Source organism: Panicum virgatum, chromosome 4K (genome assembly GCF_016808335.1).
Source record: "Panicum virgatum strain AP13 chromosome 4K, P.virgatum_v5, whole genome shotgun sequence".
Lineage (NCBI taxonomy): Eukaryota > Viridiplantae > Streptophyta > Magnoliopsida > Poales > Poaceae > Panicum > Panicum virgatum.
Window position 1 is genome coordinate 547,789 of NC_053139.1, and position 23,269 is coordinate 571,057.

Genomic DNA, 23,269 nt, shown 5'->3' on the forward strand with positions numbered 1-23,269 from the left:
GGTAGATTTTCCTGTCACGCACGGGCTACAGAAAATAAATTTAGACATTTGGACTCTGGTTCTTCCTTGCACTGTGTGGTCCATGGGTATCCAGCGAACGGATCGGAGGTGACAAACAAATTAAACCAAGAGAGAGCAATTGAAATGGCGTCGCAATCCACGTACGCTTGGACCACAAGAGGCAAGTTGCTGGAGGCGATATGTATGATCGAACAGGCCGGTCGGTCCATCCATCCATCCGATGTGGACGGCGAATAAATTCGGTGGAATACATATGAAGCACCACAACCAAATTTATAGACTTTGCAATTTGCGGCAACAACAACCTCCAAAATGCATCTTCTTTTAACTTATTTAGAACAGTAAATATATGCTTGGATACATAAATAATTTGGCAAGAGATTTATAAAAGGCGTGTGCATGCTTTAATTATTATATATTACCATTATTATTTATCTTATCTAGCTAATAAACAATCATGTTTCATCATGAATAGTGTAGTATACTCCACTTGTTATGACCTCGATTACACTTGCTGGCAAAATAAATTTGAAGCATGCATGCAGGAAGAGTTGGGAAGAGAGAGAGCGATGGAGAACCTAGGTAGCATAGAATTTGGCATGTGAAGATGATGGTGATCCACATCCATACATCGTCGTCCTAGCTAGGAGACCACTACATAATAACTAGTGCTGCTGGATAAAGATAGGCCAACTTCTAAAGGATCTGAATGATTAATTCCTAGCTAGCTAAATTAAGCCCCCACATATCCAATATAATAGTAGAAGTAGAGAAGTACAATTGGGGCTCAACCCTACCTTGTTGAAATTTCCTCCTCCATCATTTTAATATTAGGCCTACGACACACACACACACACACACACACACACACACACACACACACACACACACACACATACAGACATACATATATATATATATATATATATATATATATATATATATATATATAGCATGCAATTATTTGAGCACTCCACACGGTACACAAAAGTTATGTTATATATAAGGGTTAATAAGGATGGCCATGATGCATATATATACATAGTACGGTTGCAGCAGCAACATCTAAGAGTCATTAATTTCCTTCAACTAGTCATGCATCAAGACATATAGGAAGCTAACCATATATAGTGCAGTGTGTGTCTGTCTTGCTCGCCAATTGCTTATTGGTCCAACTGGTGCGCCGATCGTCGTCCATGGCCATCCACCATCCGCACCTCCTCGACTTCTCGCTGCCTCCGAGCACGGTGGCCGCCATGGATGAGGCGCCCCCACCACCCTCCTTCGACCACGGCCAGCTCCTCGCGCTCCATGCCGACGGCACCGACACGCTGTCGTCCCTAGGAGGAGGCTTGCCTACCACTACTCACCGTGTCCTCGCCGACGACACGGCAGCATGGCCGCCGCCGCAGGGCGCGGTCTCCCTCTCCTTGTACAACTACAGCGACACGGCGGGAGGGTCGTCGTCGCTGTTCAGCCACGGCCAGCAACATCATCAGTTCGCCGTGCCTCCGGCGGCGGCGGTGTCGCTGCAGGCGCCTAATGATCGCCTGCTGCCGACGCCGAGCGTGCAGCCGTCGTTCCAGCTGAGGAGCTCCAAGTACCTGGGACCTGTGCAGGATTTGCTCGCCGCGTTCTGCAGCCTCGAAGGGGACATGAACGGCGGCGTCAACAAGAGAGCTCCGCAAGCAGCAGGCAAGTGGGAGGACGTGGAGCCGTCGTCGTCGTCCTCGGGACTTTGGGGGCATCCGTCTCTGATGAGCTCCATGGATCTCTTGGAGCTTGAGAGGAGGAAGTCCAGGCTCTTGTCCATGGTTGAAGAGGTAGGGACGTAGTTGTTGTGTGCATGGTAGAGTACATTTTTACTCTTACATGCAGCAACCCATGTACTTTCTTCAATTGGTATGGTAACCCAGCTAGTAGGACTTTTCTTTCAGTTCGAGCTATAGCTAGGTACGTAGCAGGCACTTTCAGAAACTTGTGTTGTCGATCGCTAGAGATCACCTTTAGGATCTGTCCACTGAATCAAATGATGGATCGATGGATGAATATAATCATCAGGTGGACAGGCGGTACCGGGAGCAGATGAGGGCGGTGGAGGGTTGGTTCGAGGCTGTGGCCGGAGGCGGGGCGTCGCAGGTGTACACGAGGCTGGCCATGTCGCGGCACTTCCGGTGCCTGCGTGACGCGCTGGTGGCGCAGCTGAGGAAGCAGCAGCAGGCCCATATGGGGGAGATCAGCAGGCAGCAGGGCGACTACGGCGGCGCGGCGGGGGCGAGCAAGGGGGAGACGCCACGGCTCAAGTCAAGGTGCTGGACCAGTGCCTGCGGCAGCAGCGGGCGTTCCAGCATCCGGTGGACAACTACCCGTGGCGGCCGCAGCGCGGCCTGCCGGAGCGCGCCGTCGCCGTCCTCCGCGCCTGGCTCTTCGACCACTTCCTCCACCCGTACCCAAATGACGTGGCTTATCCAGAAGCCAGGTGAGGTGGTGATGATTTACTATGTATAATTATATATTTAGTGATTTACTCCGTATTTGTTTGCTAGAACGTACTATATTAATTCTATCTATATTAGTAACAGTTGGCAAGGTACAAAATAAGCCAAGCAAGCAAACATGCATGCATGATGTGTTGCACTGCTTGTTAGAGTAGTACTACAAATAATCCAACCACCGCCGGCCTGTATCTGTCTCTCTTTTATGAACGTGTGGACTTATAACTACGAGGATCGATCTATCCATGTTAGTGTCACTACTCCACACACATCTTTAATGCTTGCTATATAGTAGGATCACTTAATTATCTCCCAGCATTGTATTTGTGGTACGTAGCATATCGTCAGAATTTCCTTTATTTGTTCTCACAAAAAAAAAAAGACCAATGCAATCTGCTGGTTGTGCAAGATAAATAAAATTTCTCGATGTTAATGAGTACGTACGTACTCCTACTGATGTTTGTTACTAGCTGCAGGTTTCCAACTGGTTCATCAACGCAAGGGTGAGGCTGTGGAAGCCAATGATAGAGGACATGTACGCAGACGAGGTGAAGCAGCAGCAATCTGAGGCGGCGGCGACGGCACAAAACCACCCTAGTAGCGCCTGCGCCGGAGTCGCCGTCAAAGCTGAGAAGAACGCTACGGCGGGAGCCATGGGAGGCGAAAGCCAGCACCACCACTTCCGATCAACTACCAGTGTCGTCGGGAACCCTAGGACCGCTTCCATTGTGACGTCGACAGACGGCGGCGGCGACCATTATCTGTTGAGTACTAGTAGTAGCTACCCAAGCATGCATGGGAGTCACGGCGGCGCGGTGGTGTCGCTTACTCTGGGGCTCCAGCAGCAGCCGTCGTTTGCGCCGCCGCCGCTGATGCCGCCACATCTTCATCACCGATCGTCGCTCATGCTGCAAGGCGAAGAGGAAGAGCCGGTGGTGGTGGTGCCAATGCCATACAGAGACAGAGACCCCATGGGGTCTCAGTTGCTGCATGATCTTGATCAGCTGGTAGGGTAGCAGCCTTATATTAGCTTGCTACTGCAGTTTATATCTTAACAAGAGGCACACAACAAATGTAATTGCTAGCCCTCTCACTACGGGAGGCCGGCAGTTTGCCGTGTGCCAAAGTGAAAAACTCACGGCAAAGGGTTTGCCGTGTGCTGCACACGGCAACCAACACACGACAAATAGACGTCGGCAAAGAGGTCCTTTGCCATGTGCCATTTATCGGGCACACGGCAAACTCTTTGCCATATGGTTTGTAGCACTCGGCAAACAAATTTTGAAGGAATAAAAAAAAACAGCCGCGTGTGGCGCCGCCGCCGGCACCACTGTTCGCCACCGCCGACACCATTGTCGGGCATCGCCGCTCGGAGGAGCCGTAGTGGCCGCCGTCGTGGTCCCTACCGTCGCCGCTTGGAGGAGCCACCGCCGCGCTCTTGGTCCCCACCACCGCCGTCGTGGTCCCGGCCGTCGCCGCTGCACGAGGGGGGCAGGCGCCTCCTGGTCCGTGGGGCGCCAGAGGGGAGGGACGGCCGCCGCTGGTGGTCCTTGTTGGCCAGGAGCGCCGGCCGAGGCGAGTCATAGCAGGGGTACCTCGGCTCCTCCGCCGCGCGCATGCCTCGCCGCCGGGAGAAGGACGGGCCCGCCCCAACGCGCGTGCCTCTCGCCGCCGCAGACCGCCCGCGAGCCTCGCCGCCGAGAGAAGGAGGGGCCCGCCCCGCCGCGCGCGCATCTCGCCGCCGCAGCCTGCCCACGAGCCTCACCGCCGGGAGGAGGGGCCCGCCCCGCCGCGCCCGCCTCTCGCCGCTGCAGCCCGCCCGCGAGCCTTGCCGCCGGGACCTGGAGGGGCGAGCACCTCTCGCCGCCCCAGCCCGCCTGCGAGCCTCGCCGCCGGGAGCAGGAGGGGCGCACGCCTCTCGCCGCGACAGCCCGCCCGCGAGCCTCGCCGCTGGGAGAAGGAGGGGCCCGCCCCGCCGCGCGCGCCTCTCGCCGCCGCAGCCCGCACGCGCGTGCCTCGCCGCCTCGGCCAGCCTCGCCGCCACGCGCTGACTGTCGCCGAGATCTGGAGGGAGTAGGGGAGGCGGAGAAGAAAAGGTAGCGGCAGGAGAGAGAGAAAGAGAGACGGAGGGAGAGAGAGAGCGTGAGGGCCAATGGGAGAGCCCCATTTCAAGGGACGGATCGATGACATGGCAACTTTGCCGAGTGTCCACAAATACACTCGGCAAAGATGACATGATTTTCATTTTTCCTTCTTTTTTTTATCACGTGTTCTTCTAAATTCATGTGAAATACAAAAGTTGATAACTACAAAGTTTTAGATTCCATCGAGCTGTATGACTTTGGTATACACTTTTTGAAATTTTAATTAGTATAAACTTCGGTATAAACTTATTTGAAATGTATTTAATTAGTTAAATATAGAAAATAAATACAAAAATATACCAAATTTTAATATGGAGTACCACATGTTGTATGTGAAGAGTGGAAAAACTTTCGAAGTCGAACTCAAATTCAACCGTCACTTTTACTCCAAACCTAACTGCATCCTTCTCAAATCTCCGAATCTTCTCCGGAGATGTTTTCATTTGTAAGCATCGTACGTGAAAAAATTACGAAACCTACTCAATTTTTTACCACTACCTCCACATATGATATAACGAGATATTGACAAATCTCATAATTTTTAGGCTTCATTTGTTTTTTTTTAGAATTTTAAAATCATTCGAACACACGTTCGTGGTCGTGTTTGCTAGACAAGATGTTGAAAATTTCTTTTCATTTCACGTGTAAGACCTCAAATTGGGCTAAATAATATGTGTAGGAATATGGGGGTAGCAAAAACAAAATTTTTCTACCGCATAAACCAGGATTACTGCAGTTATATATCACGGGATTACCACTAGATGCGCAGATGCGGAACTTCTGAACCACGTCGGTGTCGTGCAGATGGAAGCCGGCAGTGCAGTTGCGAGAACCTCCTCACGTGCGGCTCGTCCTTGTGCAGCAGATGCGGCACCTCTAAGGTATCCACACGTACGGGAAGAAGCGTCGCGATCCGGACTGCTAGGTCCGTGAGGGCGACCTAGGGCTTGGCGCACAGGAGGGGCGGCTACTGTAGCAGGTACTGTTCAAGCGCGTGGACAGTACCTAGGGTTAGGATTTTTAGGCACCCCCTCTTCTGTTTATATAGCCCCTTAGGTGGGCTGCCTTGGGCCCCACCTTGGGTGCCCCTTTTGGGCCTAAATGACCCATTAGTGCACCTAAGCCCAGTCTAATTCGGATCTCATTTTTATCATGCTTCTTTCCCTTAAGTGTGTGGCCCTATGGGCTCACATGTGAATAGGCATGGCCTGAGTACTCTTACTCGGCCCAATAGTAGACAGTGGCCTCTAACAAGACATGTCAACTACTATACGCACACAAAGATCATATCAGACGAGCCGCCATAATATTATATACATGTTGTTCCCTTTGCCTCACGATATTTGATCTAGTTTAATGCCGACCACTCTTTCTCGATCCTGTGATTCGAAATACTTGGTTAACTCTTAACCCTAGCATGGCCATGTATTTCCTGATCTGAATCACTCGAGGGGCCCAGAGATATCTCTCTCTTGTAGAGAGGGGCAAATCCCATCTTGACCGACTATGTCTCACAGCATGCTTCTTGACAGACCCGAAAGCCACCTTTATGACTACCCTGTTACGGTGCAGCATTTGATGGCTCCTAAGTAAGTCAGTTCACATCTTGAGTACATACGACGATCTCAGGTCTTTGGACACAGCGTACATATTGTGTAATGAGAAGGCATCATCTCGTGTTGGGTCAGTTCAGTCTCATGTCTCACATGAGCCCCACATTATTAGTTTGACATCCCCATGTCCATGACTTGAGAAATGTAGTCAATCAACTAATACATGTGCTAGTCTAATATTCATGTGTGTCCTTACATGAACTCTGACTAGGAACATTTTAGAATATTCATACAAGTATAGAGTTTCACAAATATTTCACATAAGCATTAATCAATACAAGTTGTCATCCATGAATATTCAAGGTACACTTTATTAACCATGAATACAAGGAAATATGATTGCATCTAGGGCATATTTCCAACATTCTCCCACTTGCACTAGAGTCAATCCAGAATGTATCTAATACCCATTGCTCTTGTGTGCCTCTCATGCTTGGGCTGTGGAAGGGGTTTTGTCAACGGATCTGAAATGTTCAGGTCCGTGTGTATTTTGCATATCTTGATCTCACCCTGATCGATGAACTCTCGAATGAGATAAAATCACCGCATAACGTGTTTGCTCTTCTGGTGATTCCTTGGCTCCTTGGCATGCGCAATGGCTCCATTGTTGTCAAAGTAGAGACCCAGCGGACTAGAGGTATTAGGAAACACACCAAGCTCAATAAGGAACTTCCTTATCCAAACACCTTCCTTTGTAGCTTCCGAAGCTGCGATGTACTCGGTCTCTGTCGTAGAATCGGCTACCGTCTCCTGCTTGGAACTCTTCCAGCTAACAGCACCACCATTTATTGTGAACACGTAACCTGATTGGGACTTTGAATCATCTTTGTCAGTTTGGAAGCTAGCGTCGATGTAACCCATTACAACGAGCTCTTCCTCACCTCCATAGACCAAAAACGCATTCTTAGTTCTTCTTAAGTACTTAAAAATGTTCTTCACAGCTGTCCAGTGACTCTCACCCGGATCAGACTGGTATCTGCTCGTAACACTTAGAGCATAAGAAACATCTGGGCGTGTACTTATCATTGCATACATGATAGATCCAACTGCTGAGGCATATGAAACTTTGCTCATGCACTCTCGCTCATCAGTCGTCGTAGGACACTGAGTCTTGCTAAGATGTATGCCATGTGACATAGGCAAGAACTCTTTCTTTGCCTCTTCCATGTTGAACCGCTTCAACACTTTGTCAATGTAAGTATCTTGGCTTAATCCTATAAGCCTCTTTGATCTATCTCTATAGATCTTGATGCCCAGTATGTATGCTGCTTCTCCTAAATCCTTCATCGAAAAACTATTTTTCAATGAAGTTTTTACGGACTCAAGCATAGGAATATTATTTCCAATCAACAGTATGCCATCTACATACAAGATTAGAAATGCAACATAGCTCCCACTTTCCTTCTTATAAACACAAGCTTCTTCATCATTTTTAATGAAGCCAAACCCTTTGACCACTTCATCAAAACGAATATTCCAACTTCGAGATGCTTGCTTTAATCCATAAATGGATTTTTGAAGCTTGCATATCTTTCCAGCATTGGTCGGATCGACAAAACCCTCGAGCTGCATCATATACACGTCCTCAGTCAGATTTCCATTAAGGAAACATGTTTTGACATCCATCTGCCATATTTCATAATCGAAATATGCAGCAATAGCTAGAATAATCCAAACAGATTTAAGCATCGCTATGGGCGAAAAAGTCTCGTCATAGTCAACTCCTTGAACTTGTTGAAAACCTTTTGCCACAAGTCGAGCTTTATAGATGTGAATATTTTCATCTATATCTTTCTTCTTCTTATAGATCCATTTGCACTCGATGGTTCTCACACCATCAGGCGGGTCTATCAAGTTCCAAACTTGATTTTCCTTCATGGATTCTATTTCGGATTTCATGGCATCTTACCATTTCTCAGAGTCAGGGTCTGCCATCGCCTCTGCATATGTTGCAGGCTCATCATTGTCTAACAATAATAATTCCCGCGCTGCGCGGAGCCTTGCTGACCTTCGTGGTTGCGGAGGTGCTTCTGTTGCCATAGGCATCTCAACTTGTTCAGCTACATTAGCGTCACTTGTAGAGTCTTGTCCTATTGGCTCATCTCGAACTTCTTCGAGTTGCACCGTTCTTCCACTTTTCTCTCCTTTGAGAATCTCTTTCTCTAGAAAAACTCCGTTCCGAGCGACAAACACTTTGCCCTCAGATCGATTGTAGAAGTAATACCCTAAGGTATCCCACGAATATGCACTTATCCGATTTGGGCGCAAGATTGTCAGACTGGAGTCGTTTGACAAATGCTTCACAACCCCAAATCTTTAGAAAAGACAAACTGGGAGTCTTGCCAGTCCATATTTCATATGGTGTCTTATCTACGGATTTTGATGGCACCCTATTTAATGTGAAAGCTGTTGTTTCTAGAGCGTAACCCCAAAACAATAACGGTAGGTCCGACTGGCTCATCATTGATCGAACCATGTCCAACAGAGTTCGATTATGTCGCTCAGACACACCGTTTCTCTTAGGTGTTCCAGGCGGCGTAAGTTGTGGAACAATTCCGCAATTCTTTAGATGATTGCTAAACTCATGGCACAGATATTCACCTCCACGATCAGATCGTAAAGCTTTAATTTTCTTGCCACACTGATTTTCAACTTCACTCTGAAATTCTTTGAATTTTTCAAAAGTTTCAGACTTATGCTTCATCAAGTAGACATAGCTATATCTACTCAAATCATCAGTGAAAGTTATGAAGTATTGGAATCCACCTCTAGCAATCGAGCTCATTGGTCCACATACATCAGTATGTATGAGTTCCAGTAAGTCCGATGCTCTCTCTGGAAAACCTATGAATGGCGTCTTGGTCGTCTTGCCTAGCAAACAAGCTTCGCATGTCTCGTATGACTCAAAATCAAACGAAGTTAGAAGTCCATCCGAATGGAGTTTCTTCATGCGTTTCTCGCTTATATGACCGAGACGACAATGTCACATGTAGGTAGGATTCAAATCAGCAAGCCGAGGCCTTTTAGCATTAATATTACAGATAGGTGAATCATCAATATTTAAAACAAATAGCCCATTCACAATGGACGCAAAAGCTACAAACATATTATTCTTAGAGATAGCATAACCATTGTTTTCACTTGCAAAAGAATAACCATCCTTCATCAAACATGAAGGAGACTAAATATTTCGACTCAAACTAGGAACAAAATAACAATTACTAAGCTCCAAGACAAATCCTGATGGCAGGTGAAGTTGCATCATCCCGACAGCAACAGCAGCAACTCTTGCATCATTGCCGATGCGGAAGTCAACTTCTCCTCTTTCAACGCTTCTACTCTTTGTCATTCCCTGCATTGAATTGCATATATGAGCAACCGATCCAGTATCAAACACCCAAGAATTAACATAAGAGTCAGCGAGAAATATTTCTGTAATATGAACAACAAGCGTACCTGAGGTGGAAGAACGGTTCTTCAACGAGGCGAGATACAGCTTGCAATTCCTCTTCCAGTGTCCCTTCTCGTGACAATGAAAGCACTCATTATCTGCAGCTGGTCCAGGTTTAGCCTTGGGTGCAGAGTTTGGCTTAGGGTTTAGCCTCGTGTCCAAGAAGAACTTTTTTTCTTGAAAGCAGGCTTGTTCTGGACAGCCATCACATGGCCGCCGCTTGTGCTCTTCTTGATGTCACTCTCTGCTGTCTTGAGCATTCCACACAGTTCAGTCAGGCCCTTTTCAGCCCCATGCATATGGTAGTTCGAGATGAAGTTCCCATAGCTTGGCGGTAAAGAGGTGAGAATGAAATCAGTGGCCAACTCTTGGCCAAGTGGGAAGCCCAGCTTCTCAAATCTCTGTGTGTAACCAATCATCTTGATTACATGCGGACCAACTGCAGTGCCTTCTGCGAGCTTGCTCTCGACAAAGGCCTTGGACACATTGAACCTTTCAGTCCTGGCCTGAGTTTGAATATTGTCCTGAAGCACCACGATCATATCGTGTGCATCATGGTTTGTCTCGAACTGCGTCTGTATGTCAGGTTCCATGCAAGCGAGCATAAGACAGCTTATTTCAAGGTTGTTGTCACAAGCCTTTCTGTAAGCAGTCTTTTTCTCAACAGGTGCATCATCAGCAGGCTCTTCTGGTAATGGGGTATCTAGAACATCTTTCTTTTTCTCTGCCCTGAGAACAATTCTCAGGTTGCGGATCCAATCCGCATAGTTAGTCCCATTCAGTTTGTCCTTCTCAAGGACCGAACGCAATGAAAAGGATTGGGTGTTATTGCGGACCATGATCTACAACAAAATAATAATGCAAAATACTAAGACAAACATATTGGAGTAAACGATATTAAGCAATTAACAAAATTTACTCCCACTAAAATCAATATCCCTCTATTGATTCTTAGCGATTCAAGACCCACAACTATCAAGTCGACTAGTGAGCTTTAGCATCACCGCTAGAAGACTAGATAGATCGGTAAGCAACTCTTTGCTAATCATATCGCATATGACTCTTGTTGTTGGGTGACATCTCCATGTCTCGCTCCCAACCTTTATGCCCCTAGGTCCTTAACCGTTAAGATGACCTTGTCAAGTTAACCAACCCTTTATGCGTGCATGTATCCGATACAGCCTGTCTAGTCAAGGAAAACCACTGGCGTCCTAATTTCATAGACCCACCACCAATTGTACAAGATATGTGACAGTGCAAGGTTTAGTTGGTAGGGCATGATAGCTCGAAATTTGTGAGGGATCGTTCTACTTCTACTCTGACGCACGTAGTAGTAAAACGTCAAGAACGGTAAGCACATAATTGTGAATCAGTATGACCCTTGTTCTTCTGGTGATCTCCATCTCCATAGAACTTGTTCGCCATGTAGATCTCCATCTTCATGGAACTTGTTCACCATGTTGATCTCCATCTCCATGTACATGTGCACCATCCTTCATGTAATGAAAACTCCAAGAACTAGAACTTGCTATTACACCTAATAGCTAGTAAATAAAATTACATTCACGACTTGGATCATCACAGGTTGGCACGCAGACCATTACACCAAATGCAACAATTTATATGGCTCCAGTCGAATTGTCATAATCACGACACGCAGGTCATGGAACAATTACACACATGCATCACATACACATATGGGCCATACCGATCACAAAACCTGCAAAACAGAGTTATGCGATTCCGACGTCCGAACTTAAAATGCCGAAAACTCTATCTTCTGGGCTGAATTTCGTAAATCTAAATTTCGCGAAAGTAGCAGTTCTGTTCTGAACCAAGTCTACTTTTTCTGTAGATACAAATCGATATAAAATTCGCCTAAATCTGAGTTCGTATGCAGAAGTTATGACTGTTTTACTGTAAAACACGCTTTTGCAACAAAACGGAATTCGCAGTAGATCCAATCTACTGCCCTATGCATCTCATGCATCTGGCTTATGCCCTAAGTTTCGATTCGACCAATCACATTGATCTCCAACCGCAGCGACCGGGTTTATGTGCATCACTTAACTCCGATGGCGGAAAACCAACCGGTAGGAGTATGTCGTTGCACAACCTTCGCAGCTAGTTTACGAAACTAGGTCATAGATCATTCTGAAAATACGCATATCTCCATATGCACATATCCGAATCTATAATGAGACAACACTGCCTCTGATACCACTGTAGGAATATGGGGTAGCAAAAATAAATTTTTTCTACTGCATAAATCAGGATTACTGCAGTTATAGATCACGGGATTACCACTAGACGCGCGGATGCGGAACTTCTGAAGCGCGTCGGTGTCGTGCAGATGGAAGCCGGCAGTGCAGTTGCGAGAACCTCCTCACGTGCGGCTCGTCCTTGTGCAGCAGATGCGGCACCTCCAAGGTATCCACATGTACGGGAAGAAGCGTCGCGATCCGGACTGCTAGGTCCGCGAGGGCGGCCTAGGGCTTGGCGCACAGGAGGGGCGGACAAAAAAGGGAATGGCTACTGTAGCAAGTACTGTTTAGGCGCCCCTCCTCTGTTTATATAGCCCCTTAGGTGGGCTGCCTTGGGCCCCATTTTGGGTGCCCCCTTTTGGGCCTAAATGGCCCATTAGTGCACCTAAGCCCAGTCTAATTCGGATCTCATCTTTATCATGCTTCTTTCCCTTAAGTGTGTGGCCCTATGGGCTCACATGCGAATAGGCATGGCCTGAGTACTCTTACTCGGCCCAATAGTAGACAGTGGCCTCTAACAAGACATGTCAACTACTATACACACACAAAGATCATATCAAACGAGCCGCCACAATATCATATACTTGTTGTTCCCTTTACCTCACGATATTTGGTCTAGTTTAAAGCCGACCACTTTTTCTTGATCCTGTGATTCGAAATACTTTGTTAACTCTTAACCCCAACATGGCCATGCATTTCCTGATCCGAATCACTCGAGGGGCCCAGAGATATCTCTCTTGTAGAGAGGGGCAAATCCCATCTTGACCGACTATGTCTCACAGCATGCTTTTTGACAGACCCGAAAGCCACATTTATGACTACCCTGTTACGGTGCAGCGTTTGATGACTCCTAAATAAGTCGGTTCACATCTTGAGTACATATGACGATATCAGGTCTTAGGACACAGCGTACATATTGTGTAATGAGAATGCATCATCTCGTGTTGGGTCAGTTCAGTCTCATGTCTCACATGAGCCCACATTATTAGTTTGACATCCACATATCCATGACTTGTGAAACATAGTCAATCAACTAATACATGTGCTAGTCTAATATTCATGTGTGTCCTCACAGGAACTCCGACTAAGAACATTTTAGAATATTCATACAAGTATAGAGTTTCATAAATATTTCACATAAGCATTAATCAATACAAATTGTCATCCATGAATATTCAAGGTACACTTTATTAACCATGAATACAATGAAATATGATTGCCTCTAGGGCATATTTCCAACAATATGAATATCATTTTTTCACTAATTTTATTTTATTATTTGAATCATTTGCAGTTCAAATATGACTTGATTCAAAAATTGCTGGAAATGCAATTAATTAGTTATATATAGCAAAAAAAATTAAAAATATACCTAATTTTAACTTGGGTACTACATGTTGTATGTGGTGGGTAGAAAAAGTTTCGAGGTGAGAAGAAAAAAATTATAACTTTGCCGTGTGTCGAAAATGACACACGGCAAACTATTGACTTTACCGTGTGCCAAAAAAACACACGGCAAAGTCTTTGCCGTGTGTCAGCACACAGCAAAGCATGGATGTTGCCGTGTGTATTTTTTTGCCATGCGTTTTTGTTGAGGCACCCGGCAAAGTGGCTCTTTGCCGTGTGCCCGATAAAAAGCACACGGCAAAGACCTAGTCACACGGCATTCTAGCGATTTCCGGTAGTATCTACTTAGACAGAGACCTATATATGGATTAGTAACATATACTCTCTACATTCCAAATTATAATTCATTTGACTTTTTAAATCTCACAAATTTGACGACCACCCGCATGTCTTATATACATTATACAAACCCTGTTTGGTTAGTGTTGCGCTACTCGCGCTAAAAAAGAATCTTATATACATGGAGTACAAAACGAAGTTCATTTGCAAAACCTTTTCACAGATGGACGTAATTTTTCGTGGCGAATCTAATGACGGTAATTATTCGATGTTTGGCTACAGTAATGCTACAGTAACCAACCTCTAATCATGCAGTCAAATGTCTCATTAAATTCGTCTCGCGAAGTAGTGCAGGGGTTGCAGTAAACTAGCTTTATTTAATACCCGTAATTATTAGTCTAAGTTTGTGCTACTTTCTGGCCCAAACAAACCAAACAGGGCCAAGATACAGCAGTGAATTAATCAGTAATTAAGATGATCTTCCGTACGTACAAGCAAAAAAAAGGCTAAGTTGTTGGTACTGTACTACTAGCCAGGATATATCCTTTTTTTTTGAACAAGGACCAGCAGGATACATCTACTAGTTAGTATTTGGTTAATTAGTAGGTACTAGTAGTAGTAGTGAATCGATCGAAGAATGACTGGCCGTTGGTCATGAATGTGTAGTTGAGCTCCCCTGGCTTTGCCGTCTTCTGCCACATCTGGTCCTCGAGCATCTCGTCGGTGAGCCCGAAGGCCCTGAGCTCGTCGGCGGTGTGGTGGACGAGGAGGCTGTACCTGCCGCCCTGCCCCGTCTGCATGACGAGGGCGCCGCCATTGTCGAGGTTCTCGAGGCTCTCGAACTGGCGCACCGTCCACTTGTACCAGCGCATGAGGAAGACGCGGAGCGTGAGGCCGTGGGAGACGAGCACGACGTTCATGTTGGGGCTCTGCTCCCCGGGCGGCTGGAAGCGGCCGATGTCGATGTCGGCGCGCAGCGTCTCCCGGAATCCGGTGATGCGGTCGTAGACGTCGGCGGCCGACTCGCCGTTGGGGAAGCGGTAGAAGAAGCGGCCGTAGCGGAGGCGGGTCTCCTTCTCGACGCGCATCCGGTCGCGGTCCTGGAAGTTGCCGAAGTCCTGCTCGCGGAGGCGCGGCTCCTCCCGGACGCCGGCGATGCGGTGGGGCTCGAGGGAGTGGGCGATGCCGCGCAGCGTCTCCAGCGTGCGGCGGTAGGGGGAGACGTAGAAGTAGACCTTCCAGTCGTCGTCGGAGCCGGAGGAGAAGAGGTCCCGGAGGCGGCGGCCGCAGAGCTCGGCGTCGCGGCGGCCCTTGGCTGTGAGGCCGATGCGCGGGTCTGGGACGCGCGTGTAGGCGGCCTCGTCCACGTTGCCCTCGCTCTCGCCGTGCCGCACCAGCACGATGCGCCGGGGCCGCGGCGGCGGAGGCGCATCACGCAGCCGCACCAGCTCCGGGAACTGCTGCTGCTGCTGCTGGGCGCGGCGGAGCGGGACGCCCAGCGTGTCCTCGCAGCACCGGCACCGCATCAGGCGCTTGCTGATGGGCGGCGCCGGCGCCGCCATCGATCGACGACGGTATGCCGCAGATGCAGGAGGCAATGTCGTCGTTAACGAGGAGCTAATAATTAAGGGTTTCGCTGGCTTTGTTGGTTGCCGGTAGATGATGGCATGGCATTGGCAGGGCATGGCATCCGTACGTGAAGATAACAAGATAAGAAGAAGAACCGATTGAAGAATTAGAAGCAGAGGAATGAAATGAGGAGGCGGATGGCACGCAAGATGTTGATGATGGAGTTGTTCACTTGTGTGGCGAGGAGCGCATGGCCGGCCGGCCACTCGCCATGTCTGTCGTGTTCCTCCTGTGTGTGTGTACTCGCGCCGTGCGGTTTTGTGGTGTGCCTGCCTGCTCCCGGCAACGGCATGCCGCTGCCGGCCGCCATCTGTGGCGTGGCGTATCGTGCGGCGGCTGCGGCTGCGGCTGCTGCAGTGCCAACCAACTTGGAGTCACCCTCTTGCCTCTTGTCCAGTTGTCCTGCTCCGAGGAAGGAATATCCTATCCTTTTTATTTGAGAGGAAAAGAATATCCTATACTAGTTTAGTTTTATGAACATCTCGACAGATCATGAGGACCGATGAAGTCATCACGCTATCAACGAGCACGTCGTCTACCACTGAAATAAAAATGCCAGCTAAATTTTGAAATAAATTCAAAAAAATGTGAGCACTTGTACCAAATCGAGGATTTAAATTCTGATGGGCAGATTTCACCCTAAGAAACCTTACACCAGTTCTCCAGTACCTCCTGTTCCTGCCACGCACGAGGCGGGTTCTGGAAGGTTTGTCAAGCCCAATGGGCTTCAAAAACTAGTGCCGTATTTTTCTCTTTTGAAAAGCTCTCCGTAGTTTTCTCTGTGTGTTGGCCCACGCACACCATGCGGCTAGCAGTGAAGCAGAGAAATTAGTCCGTTTGGTTTGGGCCTTTGGACTGTGTAAAGCAGAGAAATGCTTTGCTTTTACATTGGGTTGGGTCTCAAGACTAAACCCAAGCTTGTTTGAAGCTAGCAGACGCATTAGAATTTGCCTACTGCAACATACAAGTCTACAAGTAAGCTTAGGTGAACCATCATCAATGTCCTCTGTATTCCTCAACATAAGTAAGTAAGAGTAAAAACACACAAAATCGTTAACAAACAGAAACAGGGCCTTCCTAATCTCCAGATCCCCAAAAGAGAGGGGGGGGGGACACAAGAAAAATGAGCGGATATACTTAGTCTTGTATTTACTTGCCTAACCTAAATAAACATGTCTATCTATCAGCATCTACTACCTTTTGTCACTTTCTTGTGGCCCTTGATGTTGCATGCATCTTGGAGAGGAGAGCAGAAACAAAGCAGAATACACGAGGCGCCTTTGAGTTTGAGCCCCTCTCTCTATCTATAGTCTATACTTGTTTAAAATCACACCAAGCCATGCAGCGCTCTCTATCTATGCTTACTTGATTTCGAAAAGAAGAGAGTGATTGGGCTAGGACGGCGGCAGCGGCAGCGGCAGGATGGGCGTCCGGCAGAGCGGGCAGGTGCGGTGGCCGTGCGCCGCCCAGCGGTCGAGGCAGGCGCGGTGGAAGACGTGGCGGCACCCGCGCGCGCGGCGCACCTCGGCGGCGGCGTGGAAGTCGCCCAGGCAGACGCAGCACCCGTCGTCCGGCAGCGCGGCCGGCGAGAGCGAGTCGAAGCGCACCGCCGGGGAGTGCTCCTCGAGGCGCTGGGCCGCGGCGCCGTCGTCGCAGTCGCAGTAGTGCTGGTGGGAGCCGGCGTCGAGGCCGGCGAGGCGGAGCAGGCAGGAGGAGAGGCGGCGCAGGTGGCCGAGCAGGACGAGGAGGTGCAGCAACAGCTTGGGCACCTCCGAGTACCCGACGGGGAAACCCATCAGCATCTGCCTACCCTAGTTGTTGTGATTTGTCAAGAAAGAGAGGGCGAGGGCGAGGGAGATGGACATGGACCTTGCCTTTATAATAAGAAGAGGAGAGCAAGCAAGCAGAGCAGAAGAGACAGGTGATTACATGCATTAAAGTGGATGGGAGTCGCAGGCGGGATGCTGACAGAGTACAATTGTAAAAATACTTAATTAATTTGATATTTGGGGTGGAGAGTCTTAAACAAACAATTTGATATTTGGGATCATAAGATAGATAATTGAGGCGCTTAATTCGTTGTATACAAATACAGATAATTAATACAATGTGTTTATTAGGGAGCTCCAGTATGCATGTATTATTGAATACTCGTACACAGTACGTGTACGGTGTACGTACCCCTCGCTCCCTCTCATCGATCATCAGCGTCATTCGTCCAATCTCATCTGGTCTCATGTCCACACCTGGCGAGCAGGGCAGGGCACAGGCAGGTGCCCTTGTCTGCCTGCCTGCTATGCCTTCTCCATCAATAATTCAATGCTTAGCTGTTCACCTTCCTTCTTTCAACTTCAGGAAAACCGGCCGGCCAGACGGTCCATCCATCCATGTCCGGTGGCCATCAATATAATGGATGCATCACTGGTGTCGATGATTCGTGTAGTCGATGGGTTTGTGTGTGTGTCTATATATATATAGTCGTTTCTAGGCCGATTTAATAATTTGATTATGACAACTACTACACAGTAACTAATATAAAAGTAGCTAGCTATAGATCGAGGCCGTGGTGGAGGGCACGTCGTACCATGGCATGGCAGCAGACCGGAGCAGGAAGGAGACGACGTGGCCTGTTGCGTGCCTCGCTGTTGCTGCCTGCCTTGCCTGTACGAAAATATTCCCCTGGTCTCACTCTCACTCTCACGCACGCAGGCACACTCTCATCGATCCATGCATCACCTGTCTCACTGTCTCTACATACTACTACAGTTTAGCAATCACATGCAGTGCATGCAGGAGTACTTTTTCCTAGGGTATCAACACTAGGCAGATCATCATCAGATCACTATAGCTAGCAAAATTTAACCAGAAATGCAATATTATTGTGTTTCGACATGCATGCATGTGCGCCAATATAACACATTATTTATTGTATACGACGGATATATTATATTATATTGTGGGCTTAGTGAACGGTGGTTCTATTATTGACAATAGGAGCATCTCCACTCTCCAGTAGTATTCCAATAAATATATTCACCGTCAAATTTATAGGTTACTATTTGGAAGAGCTCTTTTTACAGAATATATATATCTAGCTTTGATTCTCTATACAATTAAAATGGTATTTTTTTTAAAAAAAAATGCAAGTTAACAGGGGAGTAGTTTGGTAGTAGCTATAGTAGTGACGATTGAGCTGAGACAAAAATGACACGTTCTATGCTAGCTAGTTTGCTGCACTGCACATATGCCCATGCTGCTGTCGATCTCCCCTGCGTATAGTATGTATGTATGTAGAGGCCGGGCGGGCGGGCCGGGGTACAAAAAAGAGACAGGCCATGTGAATCTAATCAGCCGCACTAACCAACAAGTTAATTAATTTTGTGGGGGCCTGCATCGATATCACATCGAGACTGATCTATATATCGCTCAGATGTGCATGCAGCGAGCCAGAGTTTTATTTATTTATTTATTTATGCGATCGATCGAATCATATTTATTTATATATGGGCGCGTTTGGGTAAAAGAGACTATTGCTACCATATCCTACAATTTTAGGAGTCATCAGCCACAAATGGATTCATCAGCTCCACCTTTTTTCTGAATCTAAAAGGTGGAGCTGATTTTATGAAGCGGAGCCGCCCTTCCGCAAGCAAGTCCCATCTTCGTCTCCATGCACGCGTCTATTTATACCTAGCTAGCTAGTATGGGGCTTATTAGCTAGATAGGCCGTACGTACGATCGAGCTGGTAGGATTGGATCGGTCGGTCGGATGCATTGCATGTATGATTTGCCACCGACCGCGACCCGGCAAGCCATGTGGATGTGGATGTTGGTGCACCTGCCATCACTAGCTAGCTAGCTGTTCATCAACTAACTCCTTCCTAAGGCTATCTCCAACAAAGGGAACCCAAATACAAGATGCATTCCCATGTTTGGGTCGTGCGAATGGAAAGGGTCACGGACCCAAACAGCTGCTTCTCCAACAGCCGACGCAAACACCGCCTGCTTTTCCCCGCGTCGCCCCGCCGGCGGCTCGCCGCGGCCCGTCCTCGCCGCTCCGGCGGCTCCCTGATGCGGATCCACCTCGCCGGCCGCAGCTCCCCGCGACGCCCGCTGGATGCTGCGGCCTCTGCGCCTTGCCGCGCACCCGCTGGTCCCCGGCCGCCCGTGCACGTGCTTCGCGCTCCCCGCGCCGGCTGCCCCGCCACTGCTCCTCATGCAGGCCGCGCGCCGCTGCTCCTCCCTGTGCAGGCCACCCCGCAGCTCCCCCGCGCGCGGCGCGGCCTGGCCGCCGCTCCCCGCGCAGGCCGCCCCGCCGCAACTACCAATGCAGGCCGCCCCGCCACTGCTCCCTGTGCCGCCCGCGCGCCGCCGCTCCTCCCTCCGCCCCACCGCCACCGGCCCTCCTCGCTCCACCTCCCCCACCGCGCACTCCTCCTCCCTCCCCTGCTCTGTCCCCTGCGCAGAGCGGCGCCGTGGCCGGCACAGGGCCTGCTTCCTCGCCAGCGTCGAGCTCTGTGCGAGCAGGCCGGGCACCACCTCGCCTAGATCTTGGCGAGCTCGACATCGCCGTGAGCCTCCGCGGGCGCGACCTCCGAGCTCCGACGCGAGAAAACGCGGGCGCGCGCGGCGGCCTCGACGGCAGCGGAGGCGCGCCGCCAAGCTCTGCCGCGGCCATCCCTCTCTCCCCCTTCTGGCGCACGGCCACGACCCCCGGCGGCGCTGCGGGCTAGCTCGACAGCGGCTCCCGGCGGCCCGTCGGGCTGGAGCTCGGGCGCAGCCCACGGCGGCGGAACGGGGCGGAGTGGCGACCATGGCGTGGCGGCTGGAGCTCACCGGCGCCGGGCGGAACTCTCCGGCGCGTCGAGGGATCGGAACTGGCTCTGCTTTCTCTCGAGGGCGGACGAGATTTGCGTTGTGCGGAGAGAGACGACGCATTTCTGCGTCTTGTCTCGGTCGGTACCCAAAATGGGTCCTTGGTTTGGGTGATCCGTTGGAGCGCGATTTGGGATAGGCAAACCACTGTGAAGGACTCATTTTGGGTTTGGGTGCCCTTTTCGGTCACCTGTTGGAGACAGTCTTACTACGGAGTAGTACACTAGTACTGATCAAGCTGGCTGTGAGAGCAACTCCAGCCGGCTGAACAAACATGAGCCCCTATCTTGTAATTTTGGGCTGGCTCATAAAATTTAGAGGTTTGAAATCCTCTCAGAACTCTCGCCAGCCCGACCAAATGATGGCCCCTCAATCAATTTGGCCAGTGGGACCTAGCTGTCAGCGAAAGAAAGTAACTCTCTCCCGCCGCGAACGCTCGCGCTCGAGCTCGCGCTACGCCGCCGTCCTCACTCTGCATCGGCGACCTCACGCCTCGCCACCGTCCTCCCTCTCTCCCTCCCGCATCCGCGGCGAGTTCGTGCCGCGCCGGCCGCCTCTCCCCCGCGCCGCCGCAAATATGTCAATAGATTGTACTCCAAATAGTCTTCTGAACAGTCACCGGTAATTGCATGTTAAGGCAGCACGGACTTTGGGAACGATATGCAGAACTATACCCAGACAGTGTAAGTCCAGGGGATGAACACGATATACCTGAAGCAGCCCTGGAACCAGAGCTACTTGCGTTTGGAGGGACCGTGTGACTGCTAATCTGAAGTGTAATATTGTGATTTATACAGCAGACATCAAATGTTGAATGGCCAAACAAATGTTGCAGACATCAATCACATGTAAACAGTAACTGAAACTTGCAGTAGTTCACTGAAAAATAGTCTTCACATGAGAAACTTGCTATTTGTTGCCTCATTGCCTTGACATATGCTCTTTGGCTTTCATCCATGTTGGAGGTGTTGCAGAACATGATCTTTTGTTCTTGATCCCACAGCAACTTTCGCTCCTCGAGGTCCTTCTCAGCTTTCCATCTTTCTTCGCGCTTCTGATGTTCTTCTGCCTTCATTTGTATAAAGGTTGCAAGCTGTATGGCATATTCATCTTCTCCATCATTCCTCTTTTGTTTCTGTTTTGATTGTTTGCAACTTGGAGGTCGCTTGGAAGGTGCACGATCATCTTCTTGTGCTTTTTGCGATGGGGTTGTGGGCTTGCTTTGCCTCTTTCCTTGGGCTTGTTTAATTGCTTCATATACTGTTTGAAACTTCTCGGTATGGCAGACCTCCATCCAGCAGTGAAAATAAGGAAAACCTTTGGTCTCATCATAGGATTTTTGCGCTAAATTGATCTGCAACAAAGATGAAATCAACAATTAGAGAATGAGAAGCATTTGATGAAGTCATGAATTTACGAACTTACATATTCTGTATGCGGAACGCCACTTGGACGGAGACGTTCTATGTTCTCGATGCATTCTTGAAACCGAACGCATTCCCTTTGGATGCCATTCCACCTTTTTTCAAGTGAGGTAACATTTCTATCAGAGACAAAAGTCTTGTTCTCATGATGGTGTTGTGCTATCAGATTCCAATATGTGCCTTTTGGTTGATCACTTCCTATTTTTGGGCCAAATGTTATGGCCATCCAAGACCAACACAACTGGATGTTCTCATTGTGATTGTAGTTTCCTCCCCACCCTCTGCTACCGCCACTATCTGGGATTGGTGCTTGTGTGAGAACCTCCTGATCGGCTTCAGAGTCTTGTGTCAGTATGTCCACCAATGACTGAGAACTGTCCATTGGGTCCTATAATGCAGAGGCTAGTCGGTTGTTATCACAGAGGCAAAAATGTACTGACAAATCGCCAATCAACATTCACAGAACAACTACTATATTGTCGACATTCACCAAATTAAATTGAGAACTAGGTGGAGTTGCTCCTACCCGCATGGTGTTGTCGGCAGTCAGGGTAGGGCTCCAGTCATACAATGGCATCGAGGAGGAGCTGAAGTAGTCGCCGTCGTCTTGGAGTGAAGTCGTTGAGGCAGCTCTTCGGGTGTCCGAGGCGGCGGCGGCGGCTTCCATTGATGTCTTCTGGACTTGGTGCGACGGAAGCTGTGCCGGCTCGGAGAAGCTCGGCGTTTGGGCCTTCCTGCCGGCGCCGGTGAAGACAGAGCCGCGATGTGGTGCTTCATGGCGCAGGGGAGCAGGCAGGAGGGGGCCGGGTGGAGGCGATTGGAAGAGATGGCGAGGCAGGAAGGCGCCGGGTGCGAGCGCGGCGTCGGGGACCTGGCATGGCCGGACGCCGCCGGGATCGACCCGGGATCGAGGTTCTAGCGAGGTAGGATGCCGCCGGGAAAAGGACCTGCCGGTTGTGTGGGTGCCACGAATGTCGAGCGGCGTTTCTTGGATGCCAAGGTAGGCGCGGTCGACCGGGGAGGGCGCCCGTCGCCGGAGATGCCGCGAGGCAGCGACGCCCCGACCAGGCACAGCGGCGGCCTGGTCCGGCTCGGCCCGTCGCTGTCGGTGCCCCAAGCCGGCCGTCCATCCCCAGAGGGGTGGATCTGGCCATGGCGGGGAGTCTACCGGCGGTGGGCGAGGATCTCCGGCGACGGCGAGGCGGGATGGTGGCGGCGGCGGGCGGCGCGGGAGGAGTGGATCGACCGAGCGAGTGAACCAGAGGAGAAAAAGGAAAAAAAAGAAGTGGGGCCCATGTGTCGGGTGGAAATAGAGGGCCTCCAGTTCTAGGGGCCCTGGACCAAAATTTAGTGGCCTTCACAAAATGGTAGCCCGTTTAGGGGCCCGGCTGGAATTGTTTTTTCCACCTGGGAGACTAAAAGAAGAGATAGAGACCTATTTAGTCACCCGGCTGGAGTTGCTCTGACGAAAAACACTAGCTAGCTGGTTCTCGTCAAACGACACTAGCTTTTTCATGTCTGCATCGGCAGGGCTGTGTACAGTATTAAACAGTTGTGTACGACCGTGCGATGGATGACAATAAATAAACATATATAGAATTGAAAGATGATAAGTTCTCAGCTCATGACGCAAATATTACAAGTCACACATGTAACTAACAGTTAAA

The 23,269-nt window shown here is 49.4% G+C and overlaps 2 protein-coding genes and 1 pseudogene across 2 annotated transcripts; 1 reads left to right on the plus strand and 2 right to left on the minus strand.

Moving 5' to 3' along the window:
* The first annotated feature begins 1,027 nt into the window (after nucleotides 1–1,027).
* Nucleotides 1,028–3,843, plus strand: LOC120702348 (annotated as a pseudogene).
* Nucleotides 3,844–14,031: 10,188 nt separating this feature from the next.
* Nucleotides 14,032–15,792, minus strand: LOC120702349 (phosphoglycerate mutase-like protein AT74H). Its single transcript, XM_039986110.1, has one exon. It carries the CDS (start codon nucleotides 15,357–15,359, stop codon nucleotides 14,274–14,276), a length of 1,086 nt encoding a protein of 361 aa, XP_039842044.1. The 5' UTR covers nucleotides 15,360–15,792; the 3' UTR covers nucleotides 14,032–14,273.
* On the minus strand, nucleotides 14,129–17,256 carry LOC120702350 (brassinosteroid-responsive RING protein 1-like). The gene has a single exon (XM_039986111.1). It carries the CDS (start codon nucleotides 17,103–17,105, stop codon nucleotides 16,698–16,700), a length of 408 nt encoding a protein of 135 aa, XP_039842045.1. The 5' UTR covers nucleotides 17,106–17,256; the 3' UTR covers nucleotides 14,129–16,697.
* Nucleotides 17,257–23,269: the final 6,013 nt, after the last annotated feature.

Bases quoted from the DNA above. Each gene is read 5' to 3' on its own strand.
- LOC120702349 (XM_039986110.1), bottom strand. From the start codon at position 15,359: ATGCCCTGCCAATGCCATGCCATCATCTACCGGCAACCAACAAAGCCA.
- LOC120702350 (XM_039986111.1), bottom strand. From the start codon at position 17,105: ATGCTGATGGGTTTCCCCGTCGGGTACTCGGAGGTGCCCAAGCTGTTG.